The sequence below is a fragment of the Mytilus galloprovincialis genome, chromosome 3, assembly GCF_965363235.1.
Source record: "Mytilus galloprovincialis chromosome 3, xbMytGall1.hap1.1, whole genome shotgun sequence".
NCBI lineage: Eukaryota > Metazoa > Mollusca > Bivalvia > Mytilida > Mytilidae > Mytilus > Mytilus galloprovincialis.
Genome location: NC_134840.1, coordinates 11,741,372 through 11,758,761, shown reverse-complemented (window position 1 = coordinate 11,758,761; position 17,390 = coordinate 11,741,372). Strand labels below are relative to the sequence as shown.

Below are 17,390 nucleotides of genomic sequence, written 5' to 3'. Positions count from 1 at the left end.
ACCGAAGGTTATACCTCTTAATTTAGAGAGTCACGTCTCATCACATTTTGACCTTAGCAGTTAAGTACTAAAATTAAATAATACTCATCTGACTTGCTGCTGATTTATTTCAAGGAAGATTTATTAAATTCTTCCAGTTTTGACTAACAATAAACATAACTGCATCATGAACAAAACTATTTTGAATGGAGAATTACGGATGTGTACTGTAACATCTAAAAACAGGTAACCTCTTGCTAAAACAATATTTACTATATAACTAGTAAAATAAGTATTTTTAAGAGCAAGCTCCAAATGAAAAAATACTGCGGGAACTTGTCATATCACAGATCTTTGTGTGAGCATTGAACACTAAATTCAGCATGAAGTGTGGATTGTTCACCATCCTACTGGTCCTTGCAGTATTAGGTATACTATAATTCCCTTTGATATGTTTACAGTATGTACTGTCAAACTGACATTGTTTTTGATAAACATTAGACACGGTTTGTAGATTTCTTATTAAATATGGCGTTGAAATGATAATAGTTCACTATACCAACAATTGATAGGACAGCAGGATAAGGTATTTCAAGAATAATTAGAAAATGATTACAAAGAAAACCTATAGTATTTAACTCGCCATTACTTTTTTGTAAAAAAAAAAAACTGCAAAAAATCTACCAAAAAACGACACCATTGTCAAGGTTGTAGTAATCGGTGTATTGGTTACCAAAAGACAAAGTTTTTGTCCTATAAATAAACGTCTGTATGACATTTCAGTACATCGCTCTATTAAATTGCACTTTTAAAAATTATGAAATTATTAAGAAATTAAGGGTATTCGTGTTGACAGACACACACACACAGACATAAAACTCCCTCTACAAAATTGGCCTGAGTTAGATTTGGCTAATATTTTCAGGTTTTTTTTTTGTAAATCTCTTCACTAGTAGCGGTTTAAATAAATGCTTGGTTTTCATAATATTCGACTTTTAACATTTTCGATGAGGGTTTATCCATAAAAGCGTCTTGAACGCCATCAATTCAAAAGGTATTATTTTTTCAGTGGTAGTGGCAGAATCCTATGGTAGAAGACACAGAGGAGGCAGTATGTATCCAACATTTATCATAAGATTAAAAGCCTTTTTTAAGGAATTTATTAGTGTATAAACTCGAGCAATTCACTCACAAAAAAAATAAATCCGAAGGACTTTTATAATATGTTTGTGAGTGGCCTGGTCCCGTTTATACACCAATAAATTCATTTAAAAAGGCGTTTACTCCTTATAATTCTTTAAAATTGAAGATATGGAATATAGTTTCCATACTCGTTTCCTTTATCGCACATACATTTTATATTAATGTCATTGAATAGGCCTGGCGCATAAATATTTTTGTTGGTTAACGCAAAAATATGAACTCAATGAAATTTGCTATCTGATGAAAAATAAACTGCAAAAACTCTTATTATCATTTTAACGAATGTGTTTGTGTTTATTATTTAAGGTGGTACCCAACACTTTCACTAAGATTAATTTGGCTCGTTTAATTTTCATAAAATTTCGACAAAGTATTTACTTTGACTCTTTGACAAAAATATAAAAAAATCACAAATTTTGAACCAACCATTTTGTCAGAAATATTACACTGGTTATATAGCAATTTGACAAACACTGATTTTGACCATTGAGAAGCATAATATTCCCTTAACAACAAAACGTAATTAAAACGTTTAACTGATTTTACAGAGTCATCTCCCTGTAGTGTAAGGTACCACCTTAATTTAACAAATCACGTGCAGAGATAATAAATTTTGTTAACGTCGGTGTTATAATGACCCCCATCTTGTTTACATTGGTTACGAAAAGAAGTTCGGTCAACGTCGTCTATCGAAAAATAACAAACGTAAAGAACAACTACCAGAATTACTATCGACCAATTATACCAACGTATTCCCTTATATGCAACTCATATAATAATTATACTTTATTATCATCAGTAATGCATTAGTTTTCTAAGTTAATTTATACATCAAATTTGATTATTAAATGCCATTAGAAAAACAAGTTAAAAAGCTAGGCTAGCATTGATTTCAAATTTAGATTTTGAAAAATTAAAACATTATCAAATATTTTTTCCAAGACATTGATAAAAACTTAATAATAATAAATAATATGATCCTAAATCCTGTCAACGATATTATTGTTTTATTTTGAAATTCCACAAGAAAATGCTTTCCAAGGCTGTTAATGGCGCATTTACATTAAATCCGTTAGTTACAGTTACAAAGAGACAGTAGTCAATGTATAATATTTGTCCTTTAATGGTAATTTTGTTTTGTTTCGGCTTTGTGTGGTGATTGTACTTGCATTTAAGCTCTCAATTCCATAGTCACAGCGACGCCTTTATCAAAGATGAAGTTAATTATCTCCGATTATCAAAGTATTTCATGCAAGTCTTTATCATGTGTTTTTTTAACTAACTTCGGGCAAAATATGTACTCTAAAACCAATAATGTATGTGTTTTGTTTCATTTCATTTATGATTTTGTACTTCGTTCATAGCTTATTAGTCAAGAAATTTGCAATTTTTGGTTTGAATAGTTTTAACGTTTTTCTTTTAAACCTCTGTCCCATCTAATTGGGTGCTGCCCAACATGTTTACGCCTGTCAAGTCTGTAATTCAGTGGTTGAAATTGGTATCTATCAGTCTTTTTTAGTTTTTATTCAGTGTTTTTGCTTGAATCACGCCTTTGGTCTTCTTGTACCTTTGTTTCATATTTGGTCAAATCGTTTACTGTTTTGTCCTACTATATGGATCTTGCTCATGATTCATCAATCATTGTTTACTTGTGTTAGTAGTTTTGCAAACAACGTTCATTTGTCTCCTTTGGAAAATATTATCATTGGTGAATATAACACGTATTCTAATTTTTGATATATTTATTATTGCATATACATTAAGGTCTTTCACTCAGTCAATACGTTTTATATGGACGACCTGTTAGATTATATTGCAACTCGGACTTCGTCCGCGGTCAATATAATCTGAACAGGCCAATATATAACGTATTGACCTCGTCAAAAGTCCATAATTGATAAATATGCAATGAAATAATATTGACCTATTATGTTTATAGGACATAAAAGTGTTTCCCGGCATAGAAGTTATCATAAAAGTGTGTCTCGTCATAGGATTTATCATAAAAGAGTATCCCGTCACAGGACCTATCACAAAAGAGTTTCCCATCGACACAGTTATAAAAGACGTGTTTACCATCACAGGAATTATCGTAAGATATATATCTAAATGATGTACAGTAAAAAAAAAGAGTACTTTTGTTTTAAATGTTTTCACTGGCATGCACGTATCATATTCAGTTCTCTTTTGATCTACCTTCAGAGAATGTGAAGCGGTAAAAAGTTTGACCCACATTAGTAACTTGTAATTTTTCTATAGATTAGCTTAAAGTCATAAGAAACCTCAAATTAATTTTATAACTAAATGGATAGTTTTCATTATACAACTTATGTACATATACTTTTTTTCTGAGGAAAATTCTTTAATTTGTCCACATTTAGAAGAAGTTTATTTGTTTTTAATTGCTTGCTTCCAGGAAGCAATTCACCGACATATTTTCCGTATGCATAGTGACCTGAGCGTAACCCTCCTCGTAAAATTCCGGCGATCGCAATACGCATGGATCTGTAATTAAAATAAACAATTATCTGATTGTACATGTTAAACACGTGCTCAATACTCATGCTTTTTGTTATTTATTTACTATAAGGTGACAATCGGTAAACTTCGGTTTCAAAACACGGCATTTAATGAGCAGTCATATTTTTCAAATCATAACAGACAGTAAGAAAAAAAATTGACGATTATACGTTATATTTGCGTAAAAAATGAGAAAATCGTGCACAGAGGACTAAGTTTATGATATATACATGCATTGGTCCAAGAATTGGATAAACATTTTTTTCCACCATTCACTCGTTTCATATGACTTTAAATTTATTAAAGATAAAAAAATATAACTATGATGATTTAACTGTATTTACAATTTTGAATAAGCTACTTGTGGTTTTTTTTCATATATTAAATTTTCTATTTAAAAGACATTTAAGCACTTTGTTAGGTCGTGCACATATTGGAAGATATGCAAGAAAGTCCCATGTAAGAAAATATGGCTCTAAACATTATGGAAAGAGACATGTTCGAAAATACGGAGCTAAACGTTATGGAAAAAGACATGTTCGAAAATATGGAGCTAAACGTTATGGAAGGAGACATGTTCGAAAATACAGAGCTAAACGTTATAGAAAGAAACATGTTAAAAAATATGGATTGACACGTTATAGAAGGAAACATGTTCGAAAATACGGAGCTAAACGTTATAGAAAGAAACATGTAAGAAAATATGGATCGAAACGTTATAGAAGAAAACATGTTCGAAAATACGGAGCTAAACGTTATGGAAAGAGACATGTTCGAAAATACGTAGCTAAACGTTATAGAAAGAAACATGTAAGAAAATATGGATCGAAACGTTATAGAAGGAAACATGTTCGAAAATACGGAGCTAAACGTTATGGAAAGAGACATGTTCGAAGGTACGAAGCTAAACGTTATAGAAGGAAACATGTTCGAAAACATGGAGCTAAACGTTATGGAAAGAGACATGTTCGAAAATACGTTGCTAAACGTTATAGAAAGAAACATGTAAGAAAATATGGATCGAAACGTTATAGAAGGAAACATGTTCGAAAATACGGAGCTAAACGTTATGGAAAGAGACATGTTCGAAGGTACGGAGCTAAACGTTATAGAAGGAAACATGTTCGAAAACATGGAGCTAAACGTTATGGAAAGAGACATGTTCGAAGGTACGGAGCTAAACGTTATAGAAGGAAGCATGTTCGAAAACATGGAGCTAAACGTTATGGAAAGAGACATGTTCGAAGGTACGGAGCTAAACGTTATAGAAGGAGACATGTTCGAAAATACGGCTCTAAACGTTATAGAAAAAGACATGTTAAAAAATACGGAGCTAAACGTTATGGAAAGAGACATGTTCGAAAATACGGAGCTAAACAATATGGAAAGAGACATGTTCGAAAACACGTCGTACATAGGGTAGATAGACATCCCGTCGTATATAAGGTACATAAGCATGTACACAGACATCGAGTTCTACATGGGCATGTTCACAGGCATCGTGTTTTGCATCGGCATGTTCACAGGCATCGCGTTCTACATCGGCATCATCACAGGCACCGTGTTTTACATAAGCATGTTCATAGACATAGTGTTTTACATGGACATTTACACAGGCACCGCGTTCGACATGTACACGTTCACCGGCATAAGGTTTTACATGGCCATGTTCACAAGCATCTCGTTTTACATAAGCATGTTCATAGACATAGCGTTTTACATGGACATTTACACAGACACCATGTTCGACATGTACACGTTCACGAGCATAATGTTCTACATAAGCATGTGCATAAGCATCGCGTTCTACATAAACATGTTCACAAACATCGCGTTTTACATAACCATGTTCATAAACATAGAGTTTTACACAAGCATGTTCACAATCACCGCGTTCTACATAAACATGTGCACAAACATCATGTTTTACATAATCATGTTCACAAGCACCATGTTCTTCATAAACATGTGCACAACCATCGTGTTTTACACTCACATGTTCACAAGCATCGCGTGCTTCATAAACATGTGCACAACCATCGGGTTTTACACTCACATGTTCACAAGCACCGTGTTCTACATAAACATGTTCACAACCATCGTGTTTTACACTCACATATTCACAAGCATCGCGTTCTACATAAACATGTACATAAACACAATGTTTTACATACACATGTTCACAAACATCACGTTCTACACAAACATGTTCACAAGCATCATGTTCTACATAAGCATGTTCACAAACATCACGTTGAACACACACATGTTCACAAGCATCATGTTCTGCATAAGCATGTTCATAAACATCACGTTGAACACACACATGTTCACAAGCATCATGTTCTACATAAGCATGTTCACAAACACAACGTTGAACATAGGCATGTTCACAGACATCAAGTTGTACACAGACATGTTCACAAACACAACGTTGTACACAAGCATGTTCATAGACACAACGTTGAACACACGCATGTTCACAGACATCAAGTTGAACACCGTCATGTTCACAAACATCAAGTTGTACACATTCATGTTCACAGACATGTTGTTGCTCATACGGATATTCACAGACACCAAGCTGCTGTTCATAGACATGTCCACACACACATTTTTGAGGGAAATTTCAATGATGATGGATCAGGATTCGATTTGAGAATAAGACATGGCATTATCTACTATGGAGGTAACAGTAAGTAATTTGATTCACAAATATCTAATGTCATAAAAAATCATTGTCTAAGTTCAACATTGTAAAGGGAAGAGAAATTATTCTTTACAAAGTTTATTTTTTATGGCTGGATATTCAAAAATTGTATGAACATATTGGACAGGTGCTACATGTACATGATAAGTCTCAGAAGGTGATTTGTTGTACAAGTGAGCTGTGTATGTATGTTTGTTTTTTAAATCCTAATACTTTATGGTACTAGGTATACAACTTTTCGGAAAATCGCTTCCTCCTTTATTATGTTTACGAAAATGTTCGAAAAGTACAAACGTATTATCGCCTCCATACTGTTGCTTTTGTGTTGTTGAATGTTTAAAAGGCCCTAATGGAGAGTTGTCTCATTGGCACCCATACCACATCTTCTTATATCTACTAACATACAGATCCAAATCTATAATCTTTATTAATACTGCCTTCGTGAGAATTTTAATTGCAAATTGACTGCATCACCTTGTGGACTTTTTACGATTGATCACAATAATTTGGACGAAATAACATTGTACACTAATTATTCACATCACGTTTTTATATGGACGGGGACAATTACATTGTTTTAATACATCGTTCAAATAAACATGAAGTGAAATTCATGACTATTAACACTTAAATAGTATATCAGACTTGTTTGCCTAAAAAGAAGTAAATGTTATGCATTGTATGCGAAACGGAAATGTATGAATTATCTTCCAGAATGTGTATCTGAAAAAATCTATTTTGTCTGAAGATGGTTTTTTTAAAGTTATTCCTAGCCCATTTTTAAAATTTAACTTACTTACCCAGATAAAACTGCTATTATTGTCATATTTCATCGATTACTGCTAACGTTCAAAATATATTATTCGCGTAAAGATATGGCTGGCGATTCTCTTCTAAGAAAAAGGTACGACAATATAAGTTATATCTACGGATATGAACCGTCTTAGTCTAAATCTGGCAAAGGCTGATAACTGAAGTTATGTCATGTTCATTCAATGTAGAGTTCATGTTCAGCAACAAAACAGTGGGAACACAAATGATTGGAAAATTTAAAATTGATTATATGAATCTTCAGTCCATAGCTAGTGCATAGATCTGTTTCCTTGTACTTATTTTGTTTTACCTTAAGCCATATTAGGGCTGTTCAACGTGGGTACTTACTTATGTATTTTATTATCGGTATTTTGGTCTCAAGCATCACTAAAAAGGACAATGATTATCAAAAATTGCATCTGTATTTTAACGAGGTACTGTTATTGAAACAAAATGACTTACCTTTTGCTGTTTGTCTATGTAAACGGTAAAATAGCTGCATATCAATTTCTTATCATTTCAAAACTGAATTAATTATTTTATAATTTTTATTCAGCATACCGTCTAAGTGGTAGTCGACGAAGATTTATGAGACTTTGGCAGGAATGTCTTGAACTATACGGTGACGGCAACGAATGTCTTGTGCAGTTAGGAAACCAACATCTATATTCGAGTATCCAAGGTATACTTACTTTAAACTGTTTTCTGGCAGTTAACACGATAATGTCCACGTTTTCAAATCTCAAACAGTTCAACATCATTATTTGTCGAAACTTATAAAAATACAAGGCTTTTAATTTTACACAGCCCACACGCGTTTTGTCTACATAGAATCATACTCTGTTCTCGAAGGACATAGATGATCAATTCTTGAATCTGACTATGTGCAATTATGATTTGGGATACAATATTGACATCGTCTCCTTTAATCAAACAATCAGTGACTGAACATTTAATAACATTAAATTGATATATGATACCAACATGCTACAACATGCTACAACTTGATAAAACATCAATCAATCTACAATGAATGTATTGATCTAGTGGTTATGAAAACTTATCAATGATACCAAGCTTTTAAAGTTATGCGACAGAGCGTTTCTTGAACAGACGAGTCATCATAGGTCCTCAAAACAAATACAAATATTAGTACTTCGTCGGAAATTTGCAAAATCTATTGCATTCAATGTTCGTATTTGATTTGGCTTCACAATTGATTTATTTTAAATGCTACTGATGAGTTTATGGTACACGAAACGTGCGTGGTGCATATAAAATTATAAGTCCAGTATGTTGAATATTTTGTAGTAACATAAGGGATAGACAACCATTGATGTTTCATTTTATTTTACCAGCTTATCGTTTTATGAACAGTAAAACAAGCATTGGATTAAATGATATCATCGTGTTATAAACCTAACAAGTTTAATTGCAAGTTTTTTTCAGTGGTAGTTTTAAATAAATAAAATGTATTTACAATGTCTGAAATATTAAACTAATTTACACGATTTTTAGAAACAGGACATAAAGAGAGACTCGCCAACCTTTTTGTCTGTTCCGTAGCGCGTACGAATTCATTTTATATTTCCGACGGTGTAAAATGTTCATGAGCAGGAGACCTTTAATTCAGTGGTTGTCGTTTGTTTATGTGTTACATATTTGTTTTCGTTCATTTTTTTCATATAAATTAGGCCGTTAGTTTTCTCGTTTGATTTGTTTTGCATTGTTTTTCAAGGCCTTTTATAGCTGACCAGGCGGTATGAGCTTTGCTCATTGTTGAAGGCCGTACGGTGACCTATATTTGTTAATTTCTGTGTCATTTTGGTCTCCTGTGGACGGTTGTCTCATTGCCAATCATACCACATCTTCCTTTTTTATATGTAACGTTTTATCATGCACTTTACACCGGCACTTGAAGATTTAGTTGTTTGAATCCGAATAGTTGTAAACATTTTCATAGAATTATACATAGTATAAACCCGAACTTCGAAGAGGACCCCAAAATGAACTGTTACACAATACAAATACTCACATGATTGCTTGTTCTACAAGGAATCATGGATAACGGAGGCATGACAAGTACAGCTATATGAAAAATAATGTTTGCACCTGTTATTTGCACAATATTTTGTTGGATACAGTAATACATTTTGTATTCTCTAATCAAACTTATCGAACTTATAGCGTTTTTGAGGATCAAATATTTACGTCATGGCAGCAAACATCCAAATACGCAGTTTTATTCGTAAAATCATGCATTTAAATATGATTTGGGCCGATCATAATTAAAATGAATAAAAACGATACTGTAACTCATATGCTGTTCTTTACAATCATGACAAGATCTTCAATGACGTACCCAACGGCTAAGGTGGAGGTCTTAATCTTTTGTTTCATGTGAATGTTGTTTGCTCTATGGTCGGGTTGTTGTCGCTTTGACACATTCTTCATTTCCTTTCTCAATAATATTATTGGGAAGGGGTGGGGTGGTGATGGTTCAATAAAATCCATAGAATTTATCAAAATGTAGTTCGAATCATGCTTTATTCCAAATTATAATAAAAGTATATTTCACCGGTATTTTTGTCATGAAACAGGTTGTGCAAAAGTGTCAGATTTTGTATAGATTATGCATGGGGAATCCAACTTTGAGTGATAAAAATAAAACTAAACAATCGACTTGAAAGATAAAATGTTAGAATAAAACTTGCTTTCAGATAAGAAAAAGAAAAACATGGGGGCACCGGACTTGTGTTCTTGCTACATATTAAAACAGGTAAATTTACAACACTCTCCATTATAAAAAAAACTTAATCTGTGTTACCAGCAATACTAACTAAGTTATTTCTTCTTTTATGGCAAGGTCGAAAGAAAAAAATATGAATCAAACAAAAACATCGTTTTTTTTATTTTAAAATACAGCCATTAATATGGTATAACACATAATTTCTCTATTCTCTATTTTCCACTACTTTCTCCATAAAGAGATGACAGTATCTTGTTAGAAAATGACATTTGTTTTCCATACGTTTGATGTGTTTGAGCTCTCGACTTTCCATTTGATAAGAAACAATTTCAAAGTCCCTGAGAGTTTGTTATTTGTGAAAAAAAAAGCAAGTTAAAAGGCCAAAGTACGAAGTTGAATAGTATTGATTACCGGAAATTCTCAAAGTTTTGATCAAAACCAGCGAAGTTTATTCCTTCGGATGTAGAAATTCTATTATTTTACAAACACACACTTTGAAATGTTGTTAATAGTTAACTTATAAATATGACCAAAGCATTGTTATTTCTTGACAAAACAATATTGCTGACAACTTGACTGCATATATCATTAGGGTGAAAATCTCCACCCGCAGTACATGGCATAGATCCCATTGTTGTAAAATGATAGATATCAAGCCTATAATAAAAATTATACACTTAGAGTCCTAGTTTTCCAATTGATAAGGATAAATTGTTTTAACTGAATTGGTAGTAGACAGCTACATGTAACCAGGCATTTTATTACTTGAAACAGTTCGAAATAATAATAAAAAACATATGTTAAATAGTTTATCTTGTGTTAACATATTGTTTGTTCTTATTTATGAAACAACACATTTAAATATTGGTATCTCTTGAAAAAAAAGTACATGGGTACACCTAAACAAAATTAGTACATATAGGTGAGAGATTAATTAATCAAGTAATTGCAATTTGAATTAAACTCAATAATCATCTTTATAACATATTTTATTTTCAAGACATTTATGTTTCAGCAACTGGATTTATTGATGCAGATATTGTCTGTGATAAAAATACCAAATGCTATTGTCAAAAGTTCAGGAAAAGTTCCTATTTCAATATTATATCAATGAACTTAAAGAAATAATAAACTGGTGTAATGATAATTGAGAGAGCAGTAATAGCAAAACATTGACTGTTGTACCCCTAGTTTTGGCAATTTTACCCATAAAGTCTGTTTGTTTTGTTCACACATCGTTTTCAATATAATGGAATGTTATTATATTGTCATACAAGTGTGAGGTTTAGCTAGCAATAAACCAGGATAAGTCCACCATTATCTTAATACGAAAATGCATGTACCAAGTCCTGAGTATGACACGTGTCCATTCATAAGATGTGTAAGAGCTTTTAATTTTGCCATTAGATTAGGAACTGTCCGTTTGGAATTTTCCTCGGATTTGAGTATCATTGTAATTTTACATTTTAATACATTTCTTGTCAGAGTAAGCAGAAGTACATGTATAATAAGAAGTATGTAAACATTTGCATACTTTGAAACAAACCCGATAAATGTAGGCTATTGTGAGTAAAAAGCAAAATCACAAAAATACTGAACTCAGCGGAAAATCTAATCGGAAATATAAAAAAGAAGATGTGGTATCATTGCCAATGAGACAACTATCCACAAAAGACCAAAATTAGTCCATAATCACATATCAAAATCAAATGACAAAACACATCAAAAACGAATGGACAAGAGCTGTCCTATATCTGACTTGGTACAGGCAAAATCAAATGTAGAAAATGGTGGATTAAACCTGGTTTTATAGCGCCAAACCGCTAACTTTGATGACAGTCTCATCAAATTCCGTTATATTTACAATGATGCGTGAACTAAACAGACATAATAATAAAATAGTCAAAATATGGGTACAACAGTCATCATCTTGTAATAATTTGAAAAGGAACAATTTAACAGAACACAAAAACATCTATCTACAAACACATTCATTGGTTTGGGTGCCTGACGTCAGGAAATTTTATACGTAACATATATTTGTCGTTTAGTGTATATACAAACAATTTTAAAATTTCACATGGGCAATGTTAGCATACAGGGTTAAAAAATCAAAAGTATGTAAGAGTTAATTTCAGAAATAGAACGAGATTTAAAATAGTCCATAAGTCATATAGAATTTATAAGAATCCACAAATAGTTCATTCCACTACGCGATTGAATAATTTTGACGTTTGTGATTCAACGTATTTTCTAATTCATATATATTACTGCTTATCACCATTGCATAACAAAATCATATTATTCAGTTTCTCCGTGTTGCTTGGTGCGTTCCGGGTTCAGAGTGTTTATTCAGAATCATGTATTTTTATATTGTTATGTGCATTGTGTATACATAAATACTTATAAGTTACTTAATTTGCATTTTACCGGAAAAGTTTGAACGGGCTATTATGTTTTCTGTACTGTACTATCAACTACAAAAATGTTGCTTTTGATATCGGAAAATGCCTGAACCATAACAGAAATAAAACAGTTGTTTTTCTCGTCGTTTCTTTTGTTGGTGTTGACAGTTTGAATGGAATTCCCTCTCTTTAAATTCACCTCGGGTATGCATTTTTATAATATCATTTCTTTTTATGTTTCAGGTCATCCTAGTACTTCATTGCCATCTGATCTAAATAATGTCAACGACATTGCGCAGTCTACAGATGGTGACTTCAACGACTTTGCAGATAATGGTTATGATGGCGCTGCTCCCATTGCAGAAGATTATGTCGACAACATCGCAAAGACTGCACATGGCCATGCTAAGGCTGTTGCTCAAATTGCCGATGATCATGTAAACGACGTTGCTCAGACCGCAAATGGTCATGTCAACGATATTGCACAGACCGCGGATGATCATGTCAACGATATCGATGATGTAGCAAACAGCCATGTTGGACGAGTAAAAGGAGTTGCAAAAAAACATCTTTATGGTTTAAACAAAGCAATTGGTAAACACATCCAGACTTTGAAAGAAGTATCATACAATGGTCCAGATTATAATGACAAGGACCAAGAAAAGTATAATGCAAAAGTTGCAGTGGTCTCAAACAAAGGCAGTTATAATGACAAAGTGCCAGTATTATCTAGCGAAGGATATTATAATGAAGGAGACGCGTACTGATACAAAGTAGTAATCTGGTAAATGTTTTGTCAATTTTACATTTCTGACTTTCTTTTCAATCTATTTTGAGAATTAAAGGAAATACTACAAATATAAACAGTTATCTTCATTAACCTTATTAAGAATATGAGATAAAATGTTCTGTTAAGCTTGATGTTGATTACACAAATTATAATTGTAATTTGGCCTAAATCAATTGATACAGAAAGAACACAATTTATCCTTTTTAATTTCATTTTAAAAACAGAAGCTTCATCTATGTAGGGAACACTAAAAAGATTGGTCCGAATTGCAAACACGAAAAAAAAAATAAGAAGGAATTTTCGATAGATGTGTGAAGGGCGAAAGATACCAGAGTGACATTCAAGTTCATAGATCGAAAAGAAACTAACAACGCAATGGCTAAAAAGGCAAATACAAACATACAAATAATAGTACACAGTACACAACATAGAAACATAAGACTTAGCAACAGAAGGTGACGTAAATACAGGAACAATATCTAGCAACTATGTTTTCCTATTTAAATAATCTATAATCTACTGAAATAATACATATGACCTAAACCATTTTGATTTTTTTTTCTTCTTACAGAAATTTATAAAAGGCGAGGGTGAGGCGATTCAAGAAATAAATGATATTTCATTTCATCTGATGTCTTAATCATTCTTTTCCATTAAACATATAACGTATAAATATCAGAAATGCCAAATTTATATGATAAAAAGAAAAATCACAAAAATAATCAACTCCCAGGAAATCTAAAAACGGAGAGTCGCTAATCAAATGACAATATTAAAAGCTCAAACACATAGCACGAATGGATAACAACTATCATATTCCTGACTTGGTACAGGCATATTCTTATGTAGGAAATGGTGGACTAAACCTGCTTTTAAAGCTTGTTAAACCACTCCTTTGTATGGCAGTCGCATCAAATTTCCTTAATTTGACAATGATGTGATAACAAAAGAAACAGATATAATAGGTATAAATTTCAAAAATAGGAATACAGCAGTCAACATAGTCTTAATCTTAATAATTATAAAATAAACAAATATGTTAAAACGAAGCACAAAAAGGCACATAGACAAAGCACATTAGCAAAATTGAAAAACAAGAATACAAACAGTAGCATAATAACATAATTTGACGGGATATGTAAGAGCCACATATTTATCAAAGAAACACTAAAAGACATACCGTAACGATACAGAAATGTACCGAGTACCCAAATTGCACCTATTTAGCAAAAATAGCAACGAAAATTGTACAAGATTTCCTAGAGTCTAAACAATTTGTATTTGTTTTAATTGATACTATGCACGTCTTTCAACATAGGTTTATATATTTAGATATACACCAAACGTTTACAGTATTTATCAAAAGAGGCAGTATGTACCGAAAATGCAAAATGTATAAAAACGTCGCCATGCAACATCATCAAACGTCATCTCTTTAAAATTAGGTTAACAAAATGTTTAAGGTCTCCACTTCTTCAAAAATGAAGAGTAAGCATGAGGTAATATCCAATAGTTCAATATTTTTGAAGAAATTAGACAAAAGAACTGTTATTCGACTTTTGACGATGCGATTTTAAGCAAGGATGCAATTTGGGTACTCCTTATTACAGGATCATTGATGGTTTGGAGGTCATTTGAGACCAATTTTTCTATGATTCCATATGGATTAAAAGTTAAATTGGTGAAACCATATAGGAAATAATGATACATCTACAAAATAAACACAAAATGAAAACTTTTGTCTGGAGCAGAAATAAACGTGGGTTAAAAAACTGTCAAAATAGGTGCAATTTGGATACCTTCACGTCAAAGCACATTAGCCAAAATGAAAGACAAGAATACAAAAAAACTATTATAGAACAATAACACAATGACGGGATGTATAAGTACAGAGCCACGTCATATGTATCAAAGAAACACTAAAAGGCATATAGATAAAGCACAATATTATCTGCTTACCCTTCCGGAGCACCTGAGATCACCCCTAGTTTTAGGTTGGGTTCGTATTGTTTATTCTTTAGTTTTCTATGTTGTGTCATGTGTACTATTGTTTGTCTGTTTGTCTTTTACATTTTTTAGCCATGGCGTTGTCAGTTTATTTTAGATTTATGAGTTTGACTGTCTCTTTAATATCTTTCGTTCCTCTGTTAGCCAAAATGAAAGACAAGCATACAAAAAATATTATAGAACATGTATGTATAAGTACAGAGCAACGCCATATGTATCAAAGAAACACAAAAAGGCATATAGACAAACACATTAGCAAAACTCAACATTGTCATACATTTTACAAAAGGCCAAATGTGTAAGTTAATATAACTAAACTTTACAAAACTGTAGCATGTTCTCGTTCTATAATAATCAAAATGATAAAAAAGGTCAATTTATTTCGTAAACAAATGATACAAAGACATTTTTCTTATTTCTTATCAGGAATATGAGAAGTCTTTAAAAATGTACAATAAATAAAAAAAAAAACCATATGACATGACAACGTTGCGTACGATTTTATTTAATTATGCAGTTTCCCTTTTATTCATCTTTGAATGTTGAGTCGTATTTAACTATTATTGAACTTATTATGGTACGACGCTAGATTAAAACTGACGAGGAAAGGTAACACTCGACCACCGAAAGCTTTATTTTTGTGAAGCCTAGGTGGTCGTGTGGTCTAGCGGGACGGCTACAGTCCAGGCGATTTGATGTCATGATATCTCAGTAGCATGGGTTCGAATCCCGGCGAGGGAAGAACAAAACATTTGCGAAAGCTTTATAGATCTAACATTGTTGGGTTGATGTTTAGACGAGTTGTATATATTTATATATTTATGTACACACATATGATAACCTTGATGAAATATTTACTGTAAATTATCAACAACAAATATTAAATGTTTAACATTTTTCGTGTCATTTTTTTGTATAGCTAACTAACTATACAGTATGGGAATTTTCATTTCGTTGAAGACCACACGGTGGCCCATTATTGCTTAATATCACTAAATTCAAAGGTGTTTAGTTTTCTTCTTCGCCATTTCACCACTTTACCTTGATTTTATTGCATTTTTGTAAAATGTGCTTTATTTGGTAGGATTTAACACTTAAGGCATATGGCAGTTGTTATATCTATTAGTTCGTTTCTATGAATGTTACATTGCTGTGTGCATTTTGTTGCACTTCTGTGTTCTGTTATTTTGTTGTTTTCCTCTTAACATTGACGTGCTTCCCTCGGTGTAAGTTTGTAACCCGGATTTGTTTTCTCTCAATCGATTTATGACTTTTGAACATAGTAACAAAGCCAAACTAGTACAAAGTTTAAAAATTCCCCATGTGTCCACAGATGTCACTGTTTTGACGAAACCTCTCTAAATTATTAACATCTATTTTATCAGCAATCAAAGCCGGGCTTCAAAGTTATTGTGAAACTGTCTATTCTACTAGTTCCGTGAATCAGATGTGGATACTAAAAAAATCCAAAGATCTTTTTGAGTACATACAATTTAACTCTCTTTCATCTTGTTATAGTATAAAAACAATTGATTTTTCTACACTTTACACAAGTATTCCACATTCAAAACTGAAAGACAAATTGAAAGAGTTGATATTGCTTTGTTTCATAAAAAAGAATGGACAACGTAAATACAAGTATCTTGTCTTAGGGAGGGATAAATTCTACTTGTAAAGGATCACTCTGATTCAAACAAAAAAATTTCTGAATCTGACATTATCAAGATGCTTGATTTCTTTATTGACAACATATTTGTTACGTTCGGAGGACGTGTTTGTCAACAGACTGTCGACATTTCAATGGGAACCAATTCTACCCCTTTTCTTGCCAGCTTGTTTCTTTATTATTATGAGGCTGACTTCATACAGGAACTTCTTAGAAAGAAATATAAAAAGTTAGCAATATCCTTTAACTTAACTTTCCGCTATATAGATGATGAACTCTCACTAATTAATTCAAAATTGTGTGACTATGTTTAAAGCATCTATCAAATTGAACTAGAGATAAAAGATACAACAGATACAGTTAAGTCAACTTCATATCTTGACATCTAGAAATTGACAATGAGGGTCGGTTGAAATTGAACTTTATCACAAAAGAGACAATTTCAGCTTTCCAATTGTGAACTTTCCATTTCTAAGTAGCAACATTCCAGCATACGGGTATATATCTCCCAATTGATACAATATTCCCGTGCTTGTATTTCCTATAAT

General features: G+C 32.3%; 1 protein-coding gene across 1 annotated transcript; it reads left to right on the top strand.

Annotated features, from left to right (window-relative positions):
- The first annotated feature begins 362 nt into the window (after positions 1–362).
- On the top strand, positions 363–13,157 carry LOC143069872 (uncharacterized). The gene is made up of 5 exons (XM_076244677.1): positions 363–408; positions 1,049–1,146; positions 5,149–6,397; positions 7,782–7,907; positions 12,623–13,157. Exons 1-5 carry the CDS (start codon positions 363–365, stop codon positions 13,144–13,146), a joined length of 2,043 nt encoding a protein of 680 aa, XP_076100792.1. The 3' UTR covers positions 13,147–13,157.
- The last annotated feature ends 4,233 nt before the right edge of the window (positions 13,158–17,390 follow it).